This window comes from Saimiri boliviensis, chromosome 2 (genome assembly GCF_048565385.1).
Source record: "Saimiri boliviensis isolate mSaiBol1 chromosome 2, mSaiBol1.pri, whole genome shotgun sequence".
In the NCBI taxonomy this organism is placed as follows: Eukaryota; Metazoa; Chordata; class Mammalia; order Primates; family Cebidae; genus Saimiri; species Saimiri boliviensis.
This window is the reverse complement of record NC_133450.1, coordinates 110,239,622-110,263,433: the sequence shown is the minus strand read 5'-3', so window position 1 is coordinate 110,263,433 and position 23,812 is coordinate 110,239,622. Positions and strand designations below refer to the sequence as shown.

The 23,812-nt window shown below is 44.2% G+C and overlaps 1 protein-coding gene and 2 pseudogenes across 1 annotated transcript in view; 2 read left to right on the top strand and 1 right to left on the bottom strand.

The window, feature by feature from the left end:
• LOC120360845 (uncharacterized) overlaps positions 1 to 23,812 on the bottom strand; it is a 53,101-nt gene that overhangs the window by 19,389 nt on the left and 9,900 nt on the right. Inside the window, exon 4 of the mRNA XM_074392582.1 lies at positions 1 to 23,812. This exon is cut by the window's left edge and continues 19,389 nt beyond it. Within this exon, the coding sequence (XP_074248683.1) occupies positions 23,221 to 23,812 (592 nt within the window). The 3' untranslated portion in view covers positions 1 to 23,220.
• On the top strand, positions 2,315 to 2,831 carry LOC120360844 (elongin-B pseudogene; annotated as a pseudogene).
• On the top strand, positions 18,650 to 19,116 carry LOC120360840 (interferon-induced transmembrane protein 3 pseudogene; annotated as a pseudogene).

Below are 23,812 nucleotides of genomic sequence, written 5' to 3'. Positions count from 1 at the left end.
GAAACTCCATCTCAAAAGAATAAAAGAATATTAAATACATCTATTATAATCTTTTCAATCATCTCTTTCCCTAAGGAATTTCTGGGCCTGAGAGACCAGAAGAAAGTCAGAGCCTCAATGCACAGACACTTCTCCCCTCTACAACTAAAGTTGAAGGGTGATTAGCTGACAGGTCATCAATATTGTTTACTCCAGGACTGCTGTAAACGGTGTCAGGCAACATAACTGCTTTCTGTCTCTGAAGTGCCTTTATTTGAGAATATCCCTTCAAGCCTGTTCAGTGTTTAGTGCTTCAGACCAACTTTTTCTTCCAAAGTGATATTTGATGCTTTTCAGTTTTTGATTGATGTAGGTTTCTTGTTGCATTTTTTAAAACCCAAAGTTTCTGTCCTACCTGAAGCCCTTTCTGGAAACAAGGCAGGTTATAAATAAACAACAAAGATACTTTTCTCCTGTGAATTCTTCCCCGCCCCCCCACCCCGAAAGCGGCTCCTGTTATAATTAGATTTTGAATAGATGAAGGAAGGGGCAAGATAAGGAATGAGATCAGAGCTTTGCATGTTTTCCAACAAAGATCATTAAACTCAGACCTCTGGAAAACTAATCACCCCATGGCTTTGTAGGACTTCTTTAAATAAAGTGTATAGGAACATAAATCAATGGAAGCTTCCCACTGTACCTACAAAGCTGACATCATTCATAATAGTGTCTAAATCATTCTACTAATCATTTACATAACCTAAATGAGCTCAGCATGTTTAAGGTTCAAATAAGCAGTTCTCTGTCATTTTTTAAATAGCTTTTATGCTTTCTTTAGTTACAGGTATGATCCTAATCCTAACCCTAGTATATACCAGAGCGGCTAAATTCTATGTTCCCCCTCATTGCTGAGTATGTGAAAACTCACTAGAAGCTGATATGACCACTCATTCCAAATACAGCCCAGTCCAAGCAGAATTAATCTATAATATCTAGACCCATTGATTAAAAATAGGGAAGAAATAAGCCTACAGTAACACAAGAAATAAACTAATATTTACTTCTGAGACAGAGATTCCACGTATTTTTGCTCACTTTATCTTCTACTAACATGTGACATCGTCGTTATCTTTCTATGACAGATGAAGTTCAGGAGGTATCAAATCAGTCATAAAGATTACATAGCTCGAAATCAAATGTGTGTCTTAACTGAAATAGGGCAAGTCCTTAGAATGTTTCAGAAGCACCACAAATCACAGGTGGCCCTCCACCTCCAACACAGTGACCCAGGTAGAATCCAGTGAAGTGGATGTAGTAAATACCCATGCGGATCTGCTCACCTCTGCTACACTCCCCTTGCAGTGTGCCTTACTGCTCACTAGAGGCTGGAAAGCCAGACCACACCTCAGGTTCCACACAAGAATGTAGCTTCGGCAGACACACCATCCTAGACTTGGAAGAAGACCGCACCGTGGCCCAAAGGACATGCTTTGGATGCTTCTATCCTCCTGCTGGCAGACACAGCCAAGGAGGGACTTGTTTTTCTGTGGCAGTTGTAGTTGAAATCTCAGCGTCCCATTTCTTGCTTCATAGTGCTGAGAGGCAAGTCAGGGGCAGCCATCTGGTATCATGACTCAGTGACCATCCAGGACCCAGCAGACTGGAGAATGGATCCTGCTTCCTCACCTTCCTGCTGATGGCAGGTCAGTTCCCTGGTATGATGCCAGCAGGTGCTCCTGGAAGCTCAGCCTAGAGCCTGCTCCTCCAACTCTACCAAAAATTGTGGAAGCCAACTAATGATGCATAATAAATCCCTTGAGGCTTCAACTAGCTACAGTAGATTGTCATCTTCAGTTGAACTCTAAGACAATGAATATCCTACTTTCCCATGAAAGGGACACATCACTAGGCTGGCGCCATGAATCTCAGGGGTGGGTACAGAGGATGGACAAGCTATCAGATCGTTTCAGGCTGAACTCTCCAAGGGTGTGGCTGACTCATTCATGTGTTAAGAACTGTTTCCTCTGACGGGCGTGGTGGGTCACGCCTGTAATCCAAGCACTTTGGAGGCCAAAGCGGGCGGATCACTGGAGGTCGGGAGTTCAAGACCAGCCTGACCAACATGGTGAAACACCATCTTTATTTAAAAAAAAAAAAAAAAAAAAAAAAAAGAACTGTTTCCTCAAATCATGGCTCAACTAGAAATGGAAAAGAAAGAAAGGAGGGATTCCTCACAACCTGGGACTGGTTTATTATCAGGTGAGCTAACGAATGTGAAAACCCTTTAAACGGTAGAGTGCTCACAGGCACGTGGAGGGGCCAGACAGCCGCCGCGATGGACGTGTTCCCCAGGATCCGGCGCCCTGAGACCACCGTCTTCACGGGCGCCAAGGATCCAACGAGGTGTGCGAGCCGAAGCGCGTGTTCGAGGGCATCCTCAAGCGGTCGCGGGACGAGCAGCGGCTGCACGAGGACGACCAAGTCTCGGATGATGGCAAGACATTGGGCGAGTGTGGCCTCGCCATCAAACAGCACGGCCACAGGCCCCAGCCACCGTGGGGCTGGCCTTCCGGGCAGAAGACACCGCGGAGGCCCTGCCAGTCAAGCCGTTCTCCAGCCTGCCTGGGCTGTCCGACGCGACGAAGCCCCGGGACTCGGGAAGCAGTGCCAGTGAACCAGCCGTGCAGCGAGGGCCCCCAAGAGGCCCATTCCCCCCAGCAAAAGAGATATGGGGGGGCAAAAAGAAAGAAAAGTACGGGCACCTTCCTAGAAACAGCACTACTATAAATCTTAGCAAAAACAAACAAACAAATGGTATTAGCTCGCCAAATTTTAGATGTAACTCTCTCTAGGGGGTGAATAAAGGACCAAATGCCTACAAGGAATAAATGTCTCCTGAATGTCACCTCAAATCTGAAAACGTGAGGTTTTCTCCTACTATGATTTAATATCTTTTGAAGCATATTTTTTCTTTACATGTCTTAAATCCTGTAATTGATCATTTGTTTAAATAAACATAGAAAGGTGCATTTACCACTATATTCGAAGGGCTAGACACAGATTCTGCCACACAGTAAATATTCAACACATTTTTATGACAGTAAACAAGATATGCATTATTGATTTGCACTGTAAAACCCACAGCATTTTATTTTTTATTCTTTTTTTTTTTTTTTTTTTTTTTTTAGAGACAGACACAGTCTCACTCTGTTACTCAGGCAATCCTCCTGCCTCAGCCTCCCGAGTATCTGGGACTACAGCCAGGCACCACCACACTTGGCTAATTTTTAAATTTTTGGTAGAGACATGGTCTTGCTATGTTGCTCAGGGTGGTCTCAAACTCCTGGCCTCAAGCACTCCTCTGGCTTTGGCTTCCCAAAATGCTGGGGTTACAGGTATGAGCCACGATGTCCAACCTTCATAGCATTTAGACTGGGAAAGACCTTGAAGAACTTAAGAATCAATACCAAGACATAACCTGAGACAAAGAAATAGCTGAAAAGTTTCCCTTTCACAACATTAATCTGTGTTATACAAAAGTTCAAGGTAATCTGACAAAGGAAAGGAGACAGCAGCAGTGACTGCAAAAAAAAAAAAAAATTATAAAGGTCAACTCGAAAAAAATATAAACGTGAAAATAGGGAAAAAAACTTTAAAAAAAATCACAGCTGGGATAGATTATCCTACAAGATGTTAACATGTAATCTAGAACTACAGGTATTGGCTGGGCACGGTGGCTCACGCCCATAATCCCAGCACTTTGGGAGGTTGAGGTGGGTGGATCACCTGAGGTCAGGAGTTTGAGACCAGCCTGGCCAACATGGTGAAACCCATCTCTAAAAAAAATAATATAATAAAAACAAAACTATCCCAGCACTTTGGGAGGCTGAGGCGGGTGGATCACGAGGTCAAGAAATCGAGACCATCATGGTCAACATGGTGAAACCCCGTCTCTACTAAAAATACAAAAAAATTAGCTGGGCATGGTGGTGCGTGCCTGTAATTCCAGCTACTCAGGAGGCTGAGGCAGGAGAATTGCCTGAACCCAGGAGGCGGAGGTTGTGGTGAGCCGAGATTGCGCCATTGCACTCCAGCCTGGGTAACAAGAGCGAAACTGTCTCAAAAAAAAAAAAAAAAAAAAAAAGAACTACAGGTATTAAAACATGGAAACAAAGAGTAGAACAGACTGGAAAGTGTACAGTTGAACCCAAGCAGATACAAGTAGTAAGTGAAAAACAGAAAGCAATCCAGGTAAGGGAATGTAGAATGAATTTACCAATATGAAATGCTGGGACAACTAAGTAAACATCTAAAAACAAAATTAGAGCCAATTTTATACTTTCTGCTGAAATGTATTTCAATATTAAATATTTTAAAGCACCTAAGAAAAATATAGGTAAAAGATTAAAGTATAGTTCACTATATTTAGCTTTGTTATTGAAATAATACTAAGGATGACACCCAATATGGGGAAAACAATAAGACCGAGAGATGTGAAGATAAACTTTAGATTTTGTAAATAAACTCACTATCGCACTTTGGGAGGCCAAAGCGGGAGGATTGCTTGAGCCCAGGAGTTTGAGAAGAACTCCAAAGTGAGCCACCTGGGCAACAAAGTGAGACCCCCATTTCCACAAAGAATAAAAAAATCAGCCAGGCATGGTGGCACGTGCCTGTAGTCCCAGTTACTCAGGAGGCTAAGGTGAGAGGCTCACCTGAGCCCAGGAGGTCAAGGCTGCAGTGATCTGTATCGTGACACTGCACTCCAGCCTGGGTGACAGAGCAAGACTATCAAAAAAAAAAAAAAAAAAAAAAAAAAAAAAAAAAAAAAATCACTGTAAATAAAACTAAGGGATGATAAGCTAGAAAAAAAATATTCACAACACAGAAAGAGGGTCAAATTCTCAACATTGGTTCACTGCTGCCAGTGAGCCAGATTCAAGTGATTCTCCAGGTTCAAGCGATTCTCCTGCCTCAGCCTCCTGAGTAGCTGAGACTACAGGCACGTACCACCATGCCTGGCTAATTCTTATATTTTTGGTAAAGATGGGGTTTCACCATGTTGGCCTGGATGGTCTCAATCTCCTGACCTCATGATCCACCTGCCTTGGCCTCCCAAAGTGTTGGGATTACAGGCCTGAGCCACCACACCCGGCCTAAAAATATCTTTAGGTGAATAACAAAACTACTGAACGTCTTTGTAGTTAGACCTATTTGTTGACCTCTTTACCCTTCCCAAATTCCATCGAAATGTCTCCCACTCCCAAATTTTAAAAAATACATAGTAGTGCTGACACCTAGAAAGAGTAGCAACAGTAGTCCAGAGCAGTGAGAACTTCCTGGAAGGCACTTGAGAACTAATGATAAGCAAGGGAGTTCGCAGTCTGCAGCTGTGCAGCAGAAAATAGAGGATCTACCAAAAAAAAGCAAGTCTCCAAGCAGACCCTCAGATAAGCCAAAGATTAGAAGCAGTAACAAGCTGGAGAAGGAATGAGTCAAGGGTAATCTGCTAAGGAGTACATTTAAAGGCTTAGAAACTACAGGTATTAATGACTTACGACCTATGCAACTTAGGACCATTCGACTTTACGACCACAATCGCTAGGCACGACTGCTCCGCATCTGGCAGCGCAAACGTTGCCCAGCTGGGCGTACAACAGTGCGGACCAGCTTCTGGCAGCACTGCCATCTCCGCGTGCACCATTTCAACTGTACATATAGCCTACTCAACTTACGACCAAATCATGTTACGACCGTTCCGCAGTCCCGACCACGGTCTTAAGTCGAGCACTAGCTGTACCAAGTTAATTCTCTTCCCCCTCCCTCCAGTAGCTAATTCTGGAAATAGCCCCCAGGATAAATATTTGAGATTTCCAGATGCTTCAACAAGCAATTTACATACACCATGAGAAAGCCCATGCAGTTCTATTACCCCTAGTTTCCCCTTTGCACCCCTATCAATATTTCCCTTCCTTTGAAAAACCACCAGATGCAGATCACAGAATGTGTTCACTGCCAGGGGTGCAGGGATTCCCACTTAGGCTGATCAGCTCATCTTTGATTACAGACACAGACAACCATTAATCACCAAATGATTGAAGAAACAGCACAGGAGAAGCAAGCAGAAATGGTCTCCCAGTAAACAAAATACACTCAACATCCTTAAAGTGATTCAATAAAAAAGAGATCAGACTAAAAGAAATACTTCAGAATGACTAATTTTGGGGAATTAAAACCATCAAAGCCATAATAAAGCAACAGATGGGTTGAAAGTCAGAGCATACTTACATCTCAATAAAGCTGTTCTTTTTTTTTTTTTTAATCCAGAAAAAACTGGCTGACACAAAGTACATGGCCAGGAATAGGTAAGGAGGAGAGTGTTGTCCTTTGCATGGAATTATATATATCTTGATGAATTATCTGAATATTTAGAAAAATATAAGCTTAAAATCTGGGGTAAAAATTTCAAAGTAACTCCAAACAAAATAGATTTTATAATTTTCAATCACTAGACAAAAAAAAAAAACTAAGGAAAACTAAGAATTCTACCTAATCACAATATTTATAAATGTGTTACATTTCCATATTGGAAGACAAGTTCTCAGACCGGGTATAGAAATAAAATCTAACTATATAATATATATAAAATATGTACTTATAATAAGATGACAAGGAAAGGTAAAAAACAAAAGGAATATCTCCTTTTGGAGGACATGAAATGTTTTGGAATGACAAGTGGCAATTGTACAACACTGTAAATGTCGTAAATGCCACTCAGTTGTTCATTTCAAACTGGTTAATTTCATGTTATACAAATCCCACTCAATTAAAAAATAAAGGGACAAGACCAGGCTTGGTGGCTCATGCCTATAATCCCAGCACTTTGGGAGGCTGAGGTGGGTGGATCATCTGAGGTCAGGAGTTTGAGATCGGCTTGGCCAACATGGTGAAATCCCGTTTCTACTAAAAATACAAAAATTAGCCAGGCGTGGTGGTATGTGCCTGTAATCCCAGCTACTTGGGAGGCTGAGGCAGGAGAATTGCTTGAACCTCGGAGTTGGAGGTTGAAGTGAGCCAAGATGGTGCCATTGCACTCCAGCCTGGGTGACAAGAGTGAAACTCTGTCCCCATCCCCCCCCCAAAAAAATACAAAAAAATAAAAATAGAGGGACAAGCTGGGCACATTAGTGCTCACCTGAAGTCCCAGTTACTTGGGAGGCTGAGGTGGGAGGATTGTCTGAGGTCATTAGTTCAAGGCTGAAGCACACTATGATCTCACCTGTCAATAATCACTGCACTCCAGCCTGGGCAACATAGCAAGACCTGTTCTCTTAAAAAAATAAATAAATAAAAATAAAAATGGAGAAATACAAGATGAAAAGAAATTACCATGATTAGTTTTAAAAGATAAAGAGGCCAGTCAGGCACGGTGGCTCACACCTGTAATCCCAGCACTTTGGGAGGCCGAGGCGGGTAGATCACCTGAGCTCAGGAGTTTGAGACTAGCCTGGCTAACATGGTGAAACCCCATCTCTACTAAACATACAAAAAGAATTAGCTGAGCATGATGACGGGCGACTGTAATCCTAGCTACTAGGGAGGCTGAGGCAGGAGAATCACTTGAACCTGGGAGGCAAAGGTTGCAGTGAGCCGAGATCACATCAACTACATTCCAGCCTGAGTGACAGTGAAACTCTGTCTCAAAAAAAAAAAAAAAAAAAAAAAATTAAAAAAAAAAAAGATAAAGGGACAAGAAAATAAATAAATGCTACCAAAAAAAAAAAAAAAAAAAAAGCTGATTTGACAGGATTAGAATCAGACAAAATGGAACACAGCAAAGGAAACTAAGGTTGATTTTACATATACACATAGCAACAAAATCCCTAGATATGATATTAATAAATCAAATCCAAGAGTAAAAATCATTTAAATTCAATAGTTTATTAGAATAATAAAACTAAGTAGAGGTTATCCTAAGAGTATAAGAATAATTCAACATTAGGTTTCCTAATGCAATTCACTACATTAGCAAATTGAATTAAACAAAACTCATACTGATCACTTCAATAAAAAGCACCCTCCCACCAAAACAATCCTATCTCCTAGCTCCATTCCCATTTATACTGCTCAAATCATTCCTAATTAAAAAGGTTACACAGTTAAACTTCCCTTCCTTAACTCAATAACAGACCCTATAGTTAAAACTGTACTATTATTAGAATATTGGAACTATCCAATTAAAGTTATGAGCCAGCCAAGGATAGCCACATCATCCCAATTATTTGACATCATACTGGCAGTCTTAGCCTATGCAATAATGGAAAAAAGTATAAAAAGAAAATGAAGCCGGGTGCGATGGCTCAAGCCTGTAATCCCAGCACTTTGGGAGGTTGAGGCGGGTGGATCACGAGGTCAAGAGATCGAGACCATCCTGGTCAACATGGTGAAACCCCGTCTCTACTAAAAATACAAGAAATTAGCTGGGCATGGTGGCACGTGCCTGTAATCCCAGCTACTCAGGAAGCTGAGGCAGGAGAATTGCCTGAACCCAGGAGGCGGAGGTTGCGGTGAGCCGAGATCGTGCCATTGCACTCCAGCCTGGGTAACAAGAGCGAAACTCCGTCTCAAAAAAAAAAAAAAAAGAGATCGAGACCATCCTGGTCAACATGGTGAAACCTCGTCTCTACTAAAAATACAAAAAATTAGCTGGGCATGGTGACATGTGCCTGTAGTCCCAGCTACTCAAGAGGCTAAGGCAGGAGAATTGCCTGAAGCCAGGAGGCAGAGGTTGCCGTGAGCCGAGATCGTGCCATTGCGCTCCAGCCTGGGCAACAAGAGTGAAATTCCGTCTCAAAAAAAAAGAAAAAAGAAAATGAAAACCACCCATATTCACAGATATTTTACTGACAAAATCAAAAATAAAGTGTGACTCAAGATAGTTACACACAAGACCAAAATTTAAAAATTACCAGCTTTCTTCATAAATCATAATCAGAAATGAGTGAAATCCAATTCATTTTTAACAAATCCCATTTATCAAAAATTGAAAATACTTAAAACTGAGTAAGAAATGCATAAGACTCATCTGAAAACCACTTAGAACTTTAAGAACATAAAATAACCTGAATAAATGAAGAAAGACAACATTCATAGATGGTGAGATTTGGTATCAGAAAGCCAACTCTTCAAATTGGTTTCTAAATATAATGCAATCACAATCCAAGTTGAAATGGAATTTAAGAAACGCTGATTCTAAAAATCACCTTTAGTGTTAGTATAAGTATACAGCGACAGCAAAGAAATAGAAAATTTTGTATGGCTTACCCTGTTAATATTAAAATACATTATAACACTACAATAATTAAAAGGGCCTGGGAATTCACAGAGGAATAGAACAAAATAGGGTTAAGAAATAGTTCTGCATATAATGAAATAAGATATTATTAATAGTGACACAACTGGATATCCACTTGGGTAAAAAAGTAAAATTCTTACCTTATAAACACAAAAAGAACTTCTTAAAATGTAAGAAGGTAAATATTTTTATTTTTTTCTCAGACAGGGTCTGGCTCTGTTTCCCAGGCTGGTGTGCAGTGGCACAATCATGGCTCACTGCAACCTCCAGCTCCTAGGCTCAAGCAATCCTCCCACCTCAGCCTCCCAAGAAGCTGGGACTACAGGTACACACCACCACGCCCAGCTAATTTTTGTGTTTTTTGTAGAGTCGGGGTTTCACCATGTTGACCAGATTAGTCTCAAGCTCCTGAGCTCAAGCCATCCACCTGCCTCAACCTCCCAAAATGCTAGGATTACAAGTGTGAGTCACCACACCCAATCAAGAAATATTTTTTAAAAATTTCTCCTGTATTTTATTCAAGTATTTGTGTAACCTTGGGTCTGGGGCCTGTTTAGCTAAGTAATGGCCAGAAGGCTAAAGGAAGATAACAGTTTAGATTTCATACACATTAGAATTTCTGATGAAAAAGTGGCATGAATAATAATAAAAAGTAATAGATGTGGCTGGGCATGGTGGCTCAGGCAGGTAATCCTAGCATTTTGGAAGGATGAGGTGTGTGGATTGCTTGAACACAGGAGTTTGAGACCAGCCTGGGCAACATGGCAAAACCCTGTCTCCACCAAAAACACAAAAAATTAGCCAGGTGTGGTGGCACGTGCCTGTAGTCACAGTTACTCGGGAGGCTGAGGTGGGATCACCTGAGCCCAGGAGGTTGAGGCTGCAATAAACAATGATCACACCACTGCACTCCAGCCAGGGTGACAGAGTGAGACCCTCAGAAAAACAAAACAAAACAAAAATAAAAATAGATGTCTAATAAGCATATTTCAAATGTTCAGCTTTAATGATCACAGAAATGCAAATAAAAACCATTTGCATTTTTTCACATGTCCCTGCTCCCCTTATTTATAGCTGGTGTTCTGACTCGTTGGTGCCCATACCAAATTGGTTTTTATTATTCTGAATATCTCCTTCCCCAAACAAGTTGGCAAATATCAAAAGAAAATTTGAGCATTTGCAGAAACAAATTTTGTTACATGCTGAAACACCATTAGAGAGAATGAAAACTGGCGTGAACTTTTTTTGTACAACTTGGCAGCAATACCAAAAGCCTTAAAAACATATGTCAAACCACAAAATAATTATTAAAACTAGTAAACAAGGTCAGCAAAGTTACAGAATACAAAAGAAAGGATGTAGAACTCAATTGGAGTCTGGGCACAGTGGCTGATGCCTGTAATCCTGTCAAACTGGGAGGCCAAGGCAGGTGGATCCTTTGAACCCAGGGGTTCGAGACCAGCCTGGGCAACATGGTGAAACCCTGCCTATTTTTTTTGGTATAAATTTTTTATATAAAATAAATTAAAATAAAAAATAACTCAATTGGATTTGTATAATCTACTGCTAAACAATCCAAACATGAACTTAAGAAAATGCTTCCATTTGCAATAGAATCAAAAAGGATAAAATACTTAGAAATAAATTTAACAGGTGGGCGCAATGGCTCAAGCCTGTAATCCCAGCACTCTGGGAGGCTGAGGCGGGTGGATCACGAGGTCAAGAGATCGAGACCATCCTGGTCAACGTGGTGAAACCCCTTCTCTACTAAAAATACAAAAAATTAGCTGGGCATCGTGGCGCATGCCTGTAATCCCAGCTACTCAGGAGGCTGAGGCAGGAGAATTGCCTGAACCCAGGAGGCGGAGGTTGCGGTGAGCCGAGATCGTGCTATTGCACTCTAGCCTGGGTAACAAGAGTGAAACTCCGTCTCAAAAAAAAAAAAAAAAGAAAATAGAGAGTAAATCTTTGTGATCTTGGATTAGTTAAAGCCTTCTCAGATGTGACACCAAAAGCACAAATGACAAAAAAAAAAAAAAAAAAAACTATATAAATTGGATTTTTTCAAAATTATGAACCTTTGTACTTCTAAGGACATCATCAAGAAAAGTGCAGAGATAACAGACAGAATGGGAGAAAAATACTTTCAAGTCATATATCTCATAAGAGATTTATCCCAGAATGTGTAAAGAACTTATACGACGCAACAATAAAAGACAAGTTAACCTATTTTTAAAATGGACAAAGTATTTGAATAGACAGCTCTCTAAAGAAAGTGTAATGACCATTAAGCACGCTGAAGATTGCTCAACATTGTTAGTCATTTTGGAAATGCAAACCACAGTGCAATACAATCTCACACTCACTAGGATGGCTCGAATCAAAGAAAGTAAGTCCAGACGAGGATGTGAAGAAGTAAGAACCCTCACATTGCAGGCGGGATTGTAAAGCGGCATAGGCTGGAAACAGTCTAGCAGTGGTTCAACTATTTTTTCTTTTTTTTTGTGTGTGTCGTGACTGGGATACGAACTACTTTTTCTTTTTTTGAGGGACGATCTCACTCTATCACCCAGGCTGGAATGTAGTGGCACAATCTCAGCTCACTGCAGCTTCACCTTTCCTGGCTCAAGTGATCCTCCCACCTTAGCCTCCCAAGTAGCTGGGACTACAGGCACACACTACCCCAAGCTAATTTTTTTCATTTTTCATAGAAATGGGGTTTCGTCATGTTGCCCAGGCTACCCAGGCCGGTCTCAAACTCCTGGGCTCAAGCGATCTGCCTGCCTTGATCTCCCAAAGTGCTGGAATTAGAGGGGTGAGCCACCACACTGAGCCACTTCAATATCAAACATAAAGATACCACATGACCCAGTAATTACATTTCTTGCCAAATGTTCAAGGGGACTGAAAACATATGTACACATAAAAGCTTGTACATGGCTTGGGCAGAGTGGGTCATGCCTGTAATCCAGTGCTGTGAGAGGCCATGGTGGGAGAATCACTTTAGGCCAGGAGTTCAAGACCCTGTCTCTACCAAAAATTTAAAAATTAGCCAGGTATGGGAGCCCACACCTGTTGTCCAGCTACCCGGGAGGCTGAGGGGGGAGAATTGCTCAAGTCCAGTAGTTTTGAGGTTACAATGAGTTATGATGCCACTGCACTCCAGCCTGGCAGGTCTCACTCTGGAGACCCTGTCTCTAAAAACACTTTTAATTTAAAAAAAAAGCTTCGGCCGGGCGCAGTGGCTCAAGCCTGTAATCTCAGCACTTTGGGAGGCCGAGGCGGGCGGATCACAAGGTCAAGAGATCAAGACCATCCTGGTCAACATGGTGAAACCACGTCTCTACTAAAAATACAAAACATTAGCTAGGCATGGTGGCGCATGCCTGTAATCCCAGCTACTCAGGAGGCTGAGGCGGGAGAATTGCCTGAACCCAGGAGGCGGAGGTTGCGGTGAGCCCAGATCGCGCCATTGCACTCCAGCTTGGGTAACAAGAGCGAAACTCCATCTAAAAAAAAAAAAAAAAAAAAGCTTGGGAGGCTGAGGCACGTGGATCACCTGAGGTCAGGAGTTCAAAACCAGCCTGGCCACTATGGTGAAACCAAATCTCTACTAAAAAAATACAAAAATTAGCCAGGTGTGGTGGAAGGTGCCTGTAATCCCAGCCACTCGGGAGTCTGAGGCAGGCGAATCGCTTAAACCAAGTAGGGGGAGGTTGCAGTGAGCTGAGATCGCGTCACTGCACACTAGCCTGGACCACAGAGCGAGACTGTGTCTCAAAAACAACCAAAAAAGCTTATACATGAAGGTTCATAGCAGCATGATTTGTAATAGGCAATGTAAATATCCCATGTTCATAGGTTATAAGACTTCATTTTGTTATGATGGCATTACTCACCAAATCGATCTATGGATTCAATAGAATCCAAACTGATATCCCAGCTGCCAGGTTTTTGTTTATTTTAGCAGGAACGAATTGGTATTGATTAGAAGCTGCCCCTGATTCAGATATTAACACATGCATATGAAGTACCTATTATAACTCCTTCAACTGATAAATAAACAAAATAATGGACAGATACATCAGTGAAATATTATTTGACAATTACAAAAAATGAATTACTGATGCTTACTACAACATGGCTGACCCTTAAAAACACGATGCTGGCCGGGCGCGGTGGCTCAAGCCTGTAATCCCAGCACTTTGGGAGGCCGAGGCGGGTGGATCACGAGGTCGAAAGATCGAGACCATCCTGGTCAACATGGTGAAACCCCGTCTCTACTAAAAATACAAAAAAAACTAGCTGGGCGTGGTGGCGCGTGCCTGTAATCCAAGCTACTCAGAAGGCTGAGGCAGGAGAATTGCCTGAGCCCAGGAGGCGGAGGTTGCGGTGAGCCGAGATCGCGCCATTGCACTCCAGCCTGGGTAACAAGAACAAAACTCCATCTCAAAAAAAAAAAAAAAAAAAAAAAAAAAAAAAAAACACGATGCTGCTGGGCACGGTGGGTCACACCTGTAATCCCAGCACTTTGGGAGGCTGAGGAGGGTGGATCACGAGGTCAGGAGATCAAGACCATCTTGGCCAAGATGGCAAAACCCTACCTCTACTAAAAATACAAGAATTAGCTGGGTGTGGTAGCACATGAGACTGAGGCAAGAGAATCCCTTGAACCCAGGGGGTGGAAGTTGCAGTAAGCTGAGATCTCACCACTGCACTCCAGCCTGGTGAAGGAGTGCAACTCTGCCTCAAAAAATATGTGTGTTTGTCTGTGTGTGTGTGTGTGTGTGTGTGTGTGTGTGTGTGTGTGTATGAATGAGATAGCAAGTGAAAGAAGTCAGATCGAAAGGGCCACGGAGGATTCCACAAATGTGAAATGTCCAGAATAGGCAAATTCATAAAGACAGAAAATAGCCTGGTTGTTACCAAAGGTTGAGGGAAGGGAGGAATGCGTAGTGACTGCTAATAGGGATGAGGTTGGTTTTGAGGTGATGAAAACGTTCTTTGAGGCCGGGCGCGGTGGCTCAAGCCTGTAATCCCAGCACTTTGGGAGGCCGAGGTGGGTGGATCACGAGGTCAAGAGATCGAGACCATCCTGGTCAACATGGTGAAACCCCGTCTCCACTAAAAATACAAAAAATTAGCTGGGCATGGTGGCGTGTGCCTGTAATCCCAACTACTTAGGAGGCTGAGGCAGAAGAATTGCCTGAACCCAGGAGGCGGAGGTTGCGGTGAGCCGAGATCACGCCATTGCACTCCAGCTTGGGTAACAAGGGTGAAACTCCATCTCAAAAAAAAAAAAAAAAAAAATTCAGGAAAAAAAGATTAGCCGGGTGTGGTGGCACTCGCCTGTAATCCCAGCTACTCAGGACACTGAGGCAGGTGAATTGCTTGAACATTGGGAGGCAGAAGTTGCAGTGAGCTGAGATCGTGCCACTGCCCTCTAACTTGGGGGATAAAGTGAGACTCCATCTCCAGGGGGGAAACATTCTAAAATAAGAGACAGCTATACAACTCTGTCAATATCCTACAAACTTCTGAATTGTAGACTTTAAAAAGGTCAATTTTGTATGCAATTATATCTTAAAAAAGAGATTTTAAAAAAACACAAATGCCAAAACTCATAGGACTCTACACTATAAACAAGGTGGATACCTTAATAAACTTATCTTTTTCTCTCTCTCTCTTTTTTTTTTGAGACCGAGTCTTGCTCTGTCACGCTGGAGTGCAGTGGTGCCATCTCAGTTTACTGCAACCTCCGCCTCCCGAGTTCAAGCAATTCTCCTGCCTCAACCTCTAGAGTAGCTGGGATTACAGGCACCCACCACTATGCCCAGCTAGTTTTTGTATTTTTAGTAGAGATGGAGTTTCGCTGTGTTGGCCAGGCTGGTCTTGAACTCCTGACCTCAGGTGATCCTCCTGCCTTGGCCTCCTAAAGTGCTGAGATGACAGGTATGAGCCACCGTGCCTGGCCAATAAACTCATCTTTAAAGAAAATTCGTATACCCTTTTATCAATTCTAAGTAAGCATCCTCAGAAAACACTAAAGAACATCCAGAAAGATTTAGCTTTAAAGATGTTTGTTATAGCACCGCTAAAAAGAGGAAATAAGCATACAGTGAACAGTAGGAGCCTGGATATTTATGAAATACTATGTGGCCATTATGAATGTCATAAGAAGTTAATCATTGATGAAAACAGGTAATATATCAGGTCTCAGCAGGAAAGCAGGCACATTCAGATTGAGTAATCTAAGTAGGGTTTAATAAGGGTATTGTTTATACAGCAGGGTGCAGGAAAACCACAAGCTATAGGGCAGTACTTGGCAATCAGAAGCAGGGGGGAGTAAATAGTTATTGGAGTCAGGGAAAATCGCAGTGTGCAGAGAGCTGCCAGGTAGCCTGTCTTCCATGGAGGGACACATCCAACCAGCTGAGACCCAGCAAGGAGGAACCCTGGGGAATGAATGTCCAGAACCTGCTCTCCTCTCACCTGACAGCCTCATGCTGGCGCCACCAGTAGATGCGGCCACTGGGACATCAGAGGGCAGGGGTCCCTTAAGACAGTCCATTCAGGAGCAGGGTGGAGAGGGAATGTGAAGGACAAATGGAAGGTATCCAGCACAGATGGTCACAGCAGGAAACAAAAAGAGTAGCTTACAAGAGACTACACTTGAGAAAATTACAGATAATATACAACTTAAGAAATTCTGGGGCAGGCACGGTGGCTCACACCTATAATCCCAGCACTTTGGGAGGCCGAGGCGGGTGGATCATGAGGTCAGAAGTTCGAGACCAGCCTGGCCAATATAGTGAAACTCCATTTCTACTAAAAAATACAAAATACAAAAATTAGCCGCACGTGGAGGCACACGCCTGTAGTCCCAGCTACTTGGGAGGCTGAGGTAGGAGACTCACAGGAACCTGGGAGGCGGAGGTTGCAGTCAGCCAAGATCATGCCACTGCATTCCAGCCTGGGCAACAAGGTGAGACTCTGCCTCGAAAAAAAAAAAAAGAAGAAAAAAAAAATTCTGGAACAATTATGAGGCCAAGGTGGGTAGATCACTTGAGGCCAAGAGTTCAAGGCCAGCCTGGCTAACATAGTGAAACCCCGTTTCTACTAAAAATACAAAAATTAGCCAGGGATGGTGGCATGATCCCAGTTACTCAGGAGGCTTAGGAACGAGCATCACTTGAATCTGAGAGACAGAGGTTACCATGAGCTGAGATCATACCACTATACTCCAGCCTGGGCAGTGGAGCAAGACTCTGTCTCAAAATAATAATAAAATTAATAAGTAAAAGTTTTTTCTACAAATGTTGGGTATTGCTTTTATGAAATAGAAACTATGTTCACTTTTTTCTTTTTAAGGAACTCAGTAGGGCAGTAGAAATATTTAAATTCCAATTCTCAGTAAACCCTATTTACCCTTCCCCAACTAAGTTTGCTCATGACAGTATGTAAATAAAAGGTGACCTAACCTTATTACATGGATACTACAACTCATTTTGAAGTCATCAGTAACAGGAAGGGCACAATTTACTCAGCTTCTTACAAATCATTTTCATTCTTCAAGTACTTGTAACAGTAATGAGATCACAGCATCCTACAATTCACAGGTCAAGTACTGGATTGCTTCTAGCTTGTTATAAAACTTTAAAAGGAAGGAAACTACCATGATTTGGTTTCCACATGATGTTACATTGACATCACCTTGAGTGTTTTAATAGGTAGAGCTACTTACTACCACTCGCCCCCAAAGCCAGAGCAAGCGATTGACATGTGATTTGCAAAAACACTACGTTTTGTTCTCTGCACAATTTCATTTCCCGAGGTTCAAGCAGGAAGTCAGGTTCTTAGTAATTCTTTGTCTCAGTATTTTGTTTTCACACGGGAGAAAGTAGCATTTTTCTGTGGGTAGGTAATCCTTAGTCTCAGGAATGAAACTGCAAAGATTTGAAACAGACACGCTCCACTATCCCCAGATAAAGAATCAATGGGTCCATATTTCATGATATCCAAGAAATCATCCATTATAAGCTGCTTCCTGATTCAGATATTAAAACATGAACAAAAAATATCCATTATAACCAACAAAACACGGTGTGTAATTTAAGGTGTTCCTTAGCATTTAGAATTTTTAAAAAGTATTTTTAGCTTAAAAGGCTCATACTACAGATGACAGTTTTAACCAGTAGGACTTTGGAGAAGATAACTTCAGACTATGTCACAAAACCCTTAAATTTATATAGCCTTTAGCCCAACAATTCTACCTCAAGGGACTTTTCCTCAAGAGAAGCACTCAACAAATATGGAAAGATGGACAAAGGAAGAAGATTGCTACGGCTCTGGTTATACTAGTCAAACCTAGAAACATTAGTTTTAAAACAGAAAACTGGGGAAATCAGGTTTTCTAGTTTAAGATAGAATTTTTATTCTATTCTATTTTTATTTCTGTTCTATTTTTATTTAGGATAGAAAATGATAGTAATTCCAAAGATTCAAGACCCTGAAAAATGTTCACAGCATAGTGTACAGCAGGTCACAGATCAGTTAGAAAAAAGTCACAAGAAAATATATGCAAAGAGGCCGGGTGCGGTGGCTCAAGGCTGTAATCCCAGCACTTTGGGAGGCCGAGGCGGGTGGATCACGAGGTCAAGAGATCGAGACCATCCTGGTCAACATGGTGAAACCCCGTCTCTACTAAAAATACAAAAAAATTAGCTGGGCACGGTGGCACATGCCTGTAATCCCAGCTACTCACGAGGCTGAGGCAGGAGAATTGCCTGAACCCAGGAGGCAGAGGTTGTGGTGAGCCGAGATCGCGCCATTGCACTCCAGCCTGGGTAACAAGAGCGAAACTCCGTCTCAAAAAAAAAAAGAAAGAAAGAAAGAAAGAAAGAAAATGAAAATATATGCAAAGAAAAAAGTATAAAAGGAGTTTTAGAAAGAACTGAGAAAATGGAAAGAGGAAACTCAAATTAAACAAAAATCTTCTGACTACAATCGCTCATGCCTACAATCCCAGTGTTTTCGGAAGCCTAAGTGGGAGAACTGCTTGAGGCCAGGAGTTTGAGACTAGCCTAGGCAACACAGTGAGACCCCCGTCTCAAAAAAAAAAAACCAAAAAAAATTAGCTGGGCATTGGCAGTGCATGTCTTTGGTCCCAGTCCCAGCTCCTTAGGAGACTGTGGTGGAAGGATGGCTCCAGCCCGGGAGTTCCAGGTTGCAGTGAGCTATGATGACACCACTGCACTCTTGAGCCTGGGTGACACCATGAGACTCTGCTTCAAAAAAAAAAAATCCTGGAGAAGCATCCCAGCAACCCTACCATGGTCGGTCTTCCCGGACACCATGAACCACACTGTCCAAACCTTCTTCACTCCCGCCAGCACCGACCGTCCCCCAAACTATGAGATGCTGAGGGAGGAGCATGAGGTGGATGTGCTGGGGGTGCCCCACAATCCTGCACCCCCGACATCCACCGTGATCCACATCCGAAGCGAGACCTCCGTGCCCGACCACGTTGTCTGGTCCCTGTTCAACACCCTCTTCATGAACTCCTGCTGCCTGGGCTTCATAGCATACGCCTACTCCGTGAAGTCTAGGGACAGGAAGATGGTTGGCGACCTGACCGGGGCCCAGGCCTACGCCTCCACCGCCAAGTGCCTGAACATCTGGGCCCTGATTTTGGGCATCATCATGACCATTCTGATGATCATCATCCCAATCCTGATTCTGCAAGCCTATCGGTAGATCCAGAGGAATCACCCCGGCCAGGGGCTCTGCCCATGACCTGTCTCCCTGGTACTCCAGCTTCCATTCCTCGCCCTGCCCCCAGCCCTTCCTGTATCAGCCGTTTACCCTCACACACTTTTCTGTAGTGGCGTTCAATAAAGTGCACGTGCTCCTGGAAAAAAAAAAAAAATCCTTAGGTAAGGTCTTGGTTTGTGTGCAGGGCAAGTGCAGCTAGAAGCTATCATCAAACCTTCCAGCTCCCTGGACCTGACCTTCCACAGCTCCCTCTCCGCATGTGCTTGTCTGCTGGGGGAGCAGGGGGTCCTATGTTGATCAGGAGTGAATTCAAAGTTGGTCTGCCATGAACTGGAAAATGTTTGAATACTCACCCCCGCTGCTGTAATATCTTGACAGAGAAACCATTAATTCTCTTTCTGGCATTTGCTGGAGTTGAAATATACCAAAGGAAAAGGGAAATTAGAAGCTGAAGAGAAGCAGCATGTGAGAAGGAGGTAACTGAAGAGTAATCCAGGGTATTCTGCTGAGCATTTCATGCACAGCTGTTGTTCAGGTCCTGACAACTCTATGAGGTACTTTCCAATTGAAAGAACGGCTCACGCGAAATACCTAGGGAGTCAATGTCGGGCCTGCAAGTTCTCAGTGGTTTAATACCACCTGCCACAGAAATAAGAACAGCACACGGAGAGAAAGCAGATGTAACAAAATGTGAACTGGCAAATGTCTGAGGGAGTCTACAAAATTTAAGAGCTTATTGTTGGCCGGGCGCAGTGGCTCAAGCCTGTAATCTCAGCACTTTGGGAGGCCGAGGCGGGTGGATCACGAGGTCAAGAGATCGAGACCATCCTGGTCAACATGGTGAAACCCCATCTCTACTAAAAATACAAAAAATTAGCTGGGCGTGGTGGCGCGTGCCTGTAATCCCAGCTACTCAGGAGGCTGAGGCAGAGAATTGCCTGAACCCAGGAGGCGGAGGTTGCGGTGAGCCGAGATCGCGCCATTGCACTCCAGCCTGGAGCGAAACTCCGTCTCAAAAAAAAAAAAAAGAAAACCGCAAGGAACTCCCAGTGGGAGTAGGGCAAGACAGAGGACTCTGGACATGGGAAGCAGAGGATCCAACCCAGGAGAGAAGGGAAGAGAATCTTCCTAAGAGGCCAGTGATGAGGATGAACTCTGGCAGAATACCCGATGTCTCTTAACTTGCTGGTGGGAGACTAGCAACTAGGGTTAAAATTAGTGACTAAATGTCTGGAGAAATATGAAAATGGAAAGAAAAAAAAAAGAATTACTAACACCAAGGCAAACAAGAAATTGGGCAGGAAAGGAAAAGCATTCATAGTCTACTCAGTGGCTCAGTTGTAAGTGGCATTTATAGCATCACGGGTCAATAATGGCTCATCTAACCCAAATCACCTGATGACTACACAGATGCCCCTTGACATACGATGAGGTTACAACCTGATAAACCCATCCTAAGAGGAAAGTATCCAAAGTCAAAAATGCATTTTAATACCCCTAGCCTACCAAACATCATAGCTGAGCTTAGCCTACCTTAAACGCTCTCGAACACTTAGGTTAGCCCACAGCTGGCTGAATCAGCCAGCAGCACAGCACGCTGGAGAGGATGGGTGGTTTGCACTGGTGATGGCGTGGGTGACTGAGAACGGCCCAGCATCACGAGAAAACATCTACTGTGTATTGCTAGCCGGGGAAAAGACCAAAATTCAAAATTCGAAGTATGATTTCGACCGAATGCAGATGGCTTTTGCAACATCTATAAAGCTGAAAAATCCTAAGTCAAACCATCATAAGTGGAGACCTATACTGGGAGGCAGGAAGGGTGCGTGTTTAATTGGAGGCGGGGAAGAGGGCATCCCAGCTAAAGCCTCATCTTTCAGAGTAGAAAGGCAATGGGTAATGCCTACGACTCGGTGGCTAAGGGAACTCCAAAACAGCAGCATTATAAACATGCTATTTAGAAGTTCTAAGAGTTGGCCAGGCGCGGTGGCTCATGCCTGTAATCCCAGCACTTTGGGAGGCCGAGGCGGGCGGATCATGAGGTCAAGAGATCGAGACCATCCTGGTAAACATGGTGAAACCCCGTCTCTACTAAAAATCCAAAAAATTAGCTGGGCATGGTGGTGCGTGCCTGTAGTCCCAGCTACTCAGGAGGCTGAGGCAGGAGAATTGCCTGAACTCAGGAGGTGGAGGTTGTGGTGAGCCAAGACCGCGCCATTGCACTCCAGCCTGGGTAACAAGAGCAAAACTCCATCTCAAAAAAAAAATAAATAAATAAGTTCTAAGAGTTGAAGGTAGTTGGAAAAACTTTTATTTCTGCCTGTAGGGCCGAATCTTCAAAATAGATGCATAAGGTGAGGCACAGTGGTTCATGCCTATGATTCCGGCACCTTGGCAGGCTGAGTCGGGAGGATTGCTTGAGCCTAGGAGTTTGAGATCAGTTGGGCAACACAGAGACCCTTTCCCTAGAAAAAAATTAAAAATTTTTCAAGTGTGGTTGTGCATGCCTGTGGTCCCAACTACTTGGGAGGCTGAGATGGGAAAATCGCTTGAACCAGAGAGGTCAAGGTGGCTGCGTGCCGTGATGGTGCCACTGCACCCCAGCCTGGGAGACAGAAAAATCCTGTCTCAAAGCAAACAAACAAGAAAAAGTGCATAATTAACTCTGTCAAAAATAAAAACTATATAGTAGTAATGAGGGTGATTTTGCTTACATGTTTCCCCATTTTTTCAAAAAACTTAATGAAATCTTAAAGGCTACATGCTAACATGTCAACAGTGATTATTTCTAGTAATGGGATTGTGGGCCATTTACATTTCTTTTTTCACTTTTGTATATCCTGAAAAACTGCGGAACACAGAGCATATTGATCATAAATCAGAAAAAAAAAAAAAAAAAAAAAAAAAAAGGCGTTTTACTTCATGCCTGGTCCAAACCCACCCCAAGGTAGAAGTCCCGTCTCCATCATTTTAGCTTTTGTTTGCTCTGCTGAAGCAGAGGGGCCTGCCAACTCCTTCATTCGCACAGCAAATATTTGTTGAACTCCTAAAAGCCAGGCCCTGCCAGGTGATTTCAATACCTGAGCCTTTTGAGCCTCCTGAAGTCCTCAATACCCTCTGAGAGAAACAGCTGGGAGAGGAGCTGAGCCAACACTTCTCATACCTCATGCCTCGATGGCCACCTGGGGTTTGATAGAGCCGGTCCGGGTGGGGTCTGAGGCTGGGGGAGCGAGCAAGCTATTTGAGGTACAACAGAATTTACTTCAGGTTTCTCAAAGGAACTGCCCAGGTCTTCAGTCACCTCTGCGCCATGATGGCGTGCCCATTCTCTAATTCCCACATAGGCTGGATTTCAGTTCCCATATATTTAAACAAAAGTCTGAGACATGGCGGAAGGGCACAGCTGGGAGCTGTCTCAGCTGTTCCCGGTTAGGAGCAGTACCCTGCAGAAAGGCAGGCCTGGGTTTGAATCCCAGCTTCACCATCCACTGGTGCAATTTACTTCCCCTCTCCAGGCCTTCACAGGGGACGAGGTCGTGTGGATTACACGAGGGCACGAGGACATCTCAAGGGCTTGACAAGACCCTGGTACACAAAGAAGACTCAAACAGTGGCTACCTCTAGCTGCAGACAGGGCGTCAGTCCTTTCTCAGCCCTGAAGGACTGGCTGGGATTTCTGGGGAGATCACTTGAGTTTCCAGCCGCCATGCCCTCCAACGGAGAGAGGAACGCCCATGTCCCACCTCTTTCCCAGGACTGTTCTGAGCCTAAACCAGGATGTGCACAGCACTAGGCAGAAAACCTCTTTGGTCCCGAAATAGGTGGCGGCGCTCAGATTTTATTCAGCAAAATTTTCCTGACTCACCCCAACGTGACTACCAAGGAAATAATCAGAAAAAGAAGCCCGTTCCTCTTCCCCTGATCTTAGGAAACCTTTATTTTGAGGGAGGAGGCCATCCACGTGGAGATCAGGTGAGAGAGGCACCAGGTGTCCCTGACGCTCAGCACAAACTCAACAGCCACTAAGCCAAGCATCCTGCTCCCAGAATCTGCCGCCGCCACCGAGAGGGCGCAACAAGCTGAATTTCTCCCCCAGCAAGACATCCTGAGGATCACCACCCTTTCTTCCCAGCAGAGCCCGAGTTTCTTGGACCTCGTTTGGAGAGGGGAGTCTGAGTTTTGCACTTTGGGAAGAAGGCGAGGCTGAGCAAAAACGGTTCCCTGAAGCCCGCGGGAGGATCTGAGCAGACTCCATTCCGAGAAACACGGCGGAAGCACGCGCCGGGGTCCGGCTGAGCCCCCGCCACCCCCAGCCCGCCGGCACTCACGATCTCGGCCACGATGAGGAGGCCCGGTAGGGTGCGGAGGAACTCCCGGTCGTAGGCGAAGCTGCTGCTGCTGGTGGAGAAGTTCTCCGCGAAGGAGCTGGCGGTGGTGGTGACGGTGTGCGAGCGGGGGCGCTGCGGCTCCTCCATCGTCGCGCCACGGCCAGGCTGGCGCGTCCCCAGGGACCCCCGGCGCGTCTGGGGCTGGACGCGCGGCCCTGCGCCCCTGGAACACCGGCGCGGGGGAGGGGAGCGCGGCCGGCGCGGGGCAGGGGGTACGTGGGGGGCGCCCGCCGGGGGGCGTCCAGGCGCGCGTGTCCTTCGAGTGCGGGACGCCCCTAGCGCCTCCGTGCGCGGACTCCTGGGCTGCGCTGGGGCC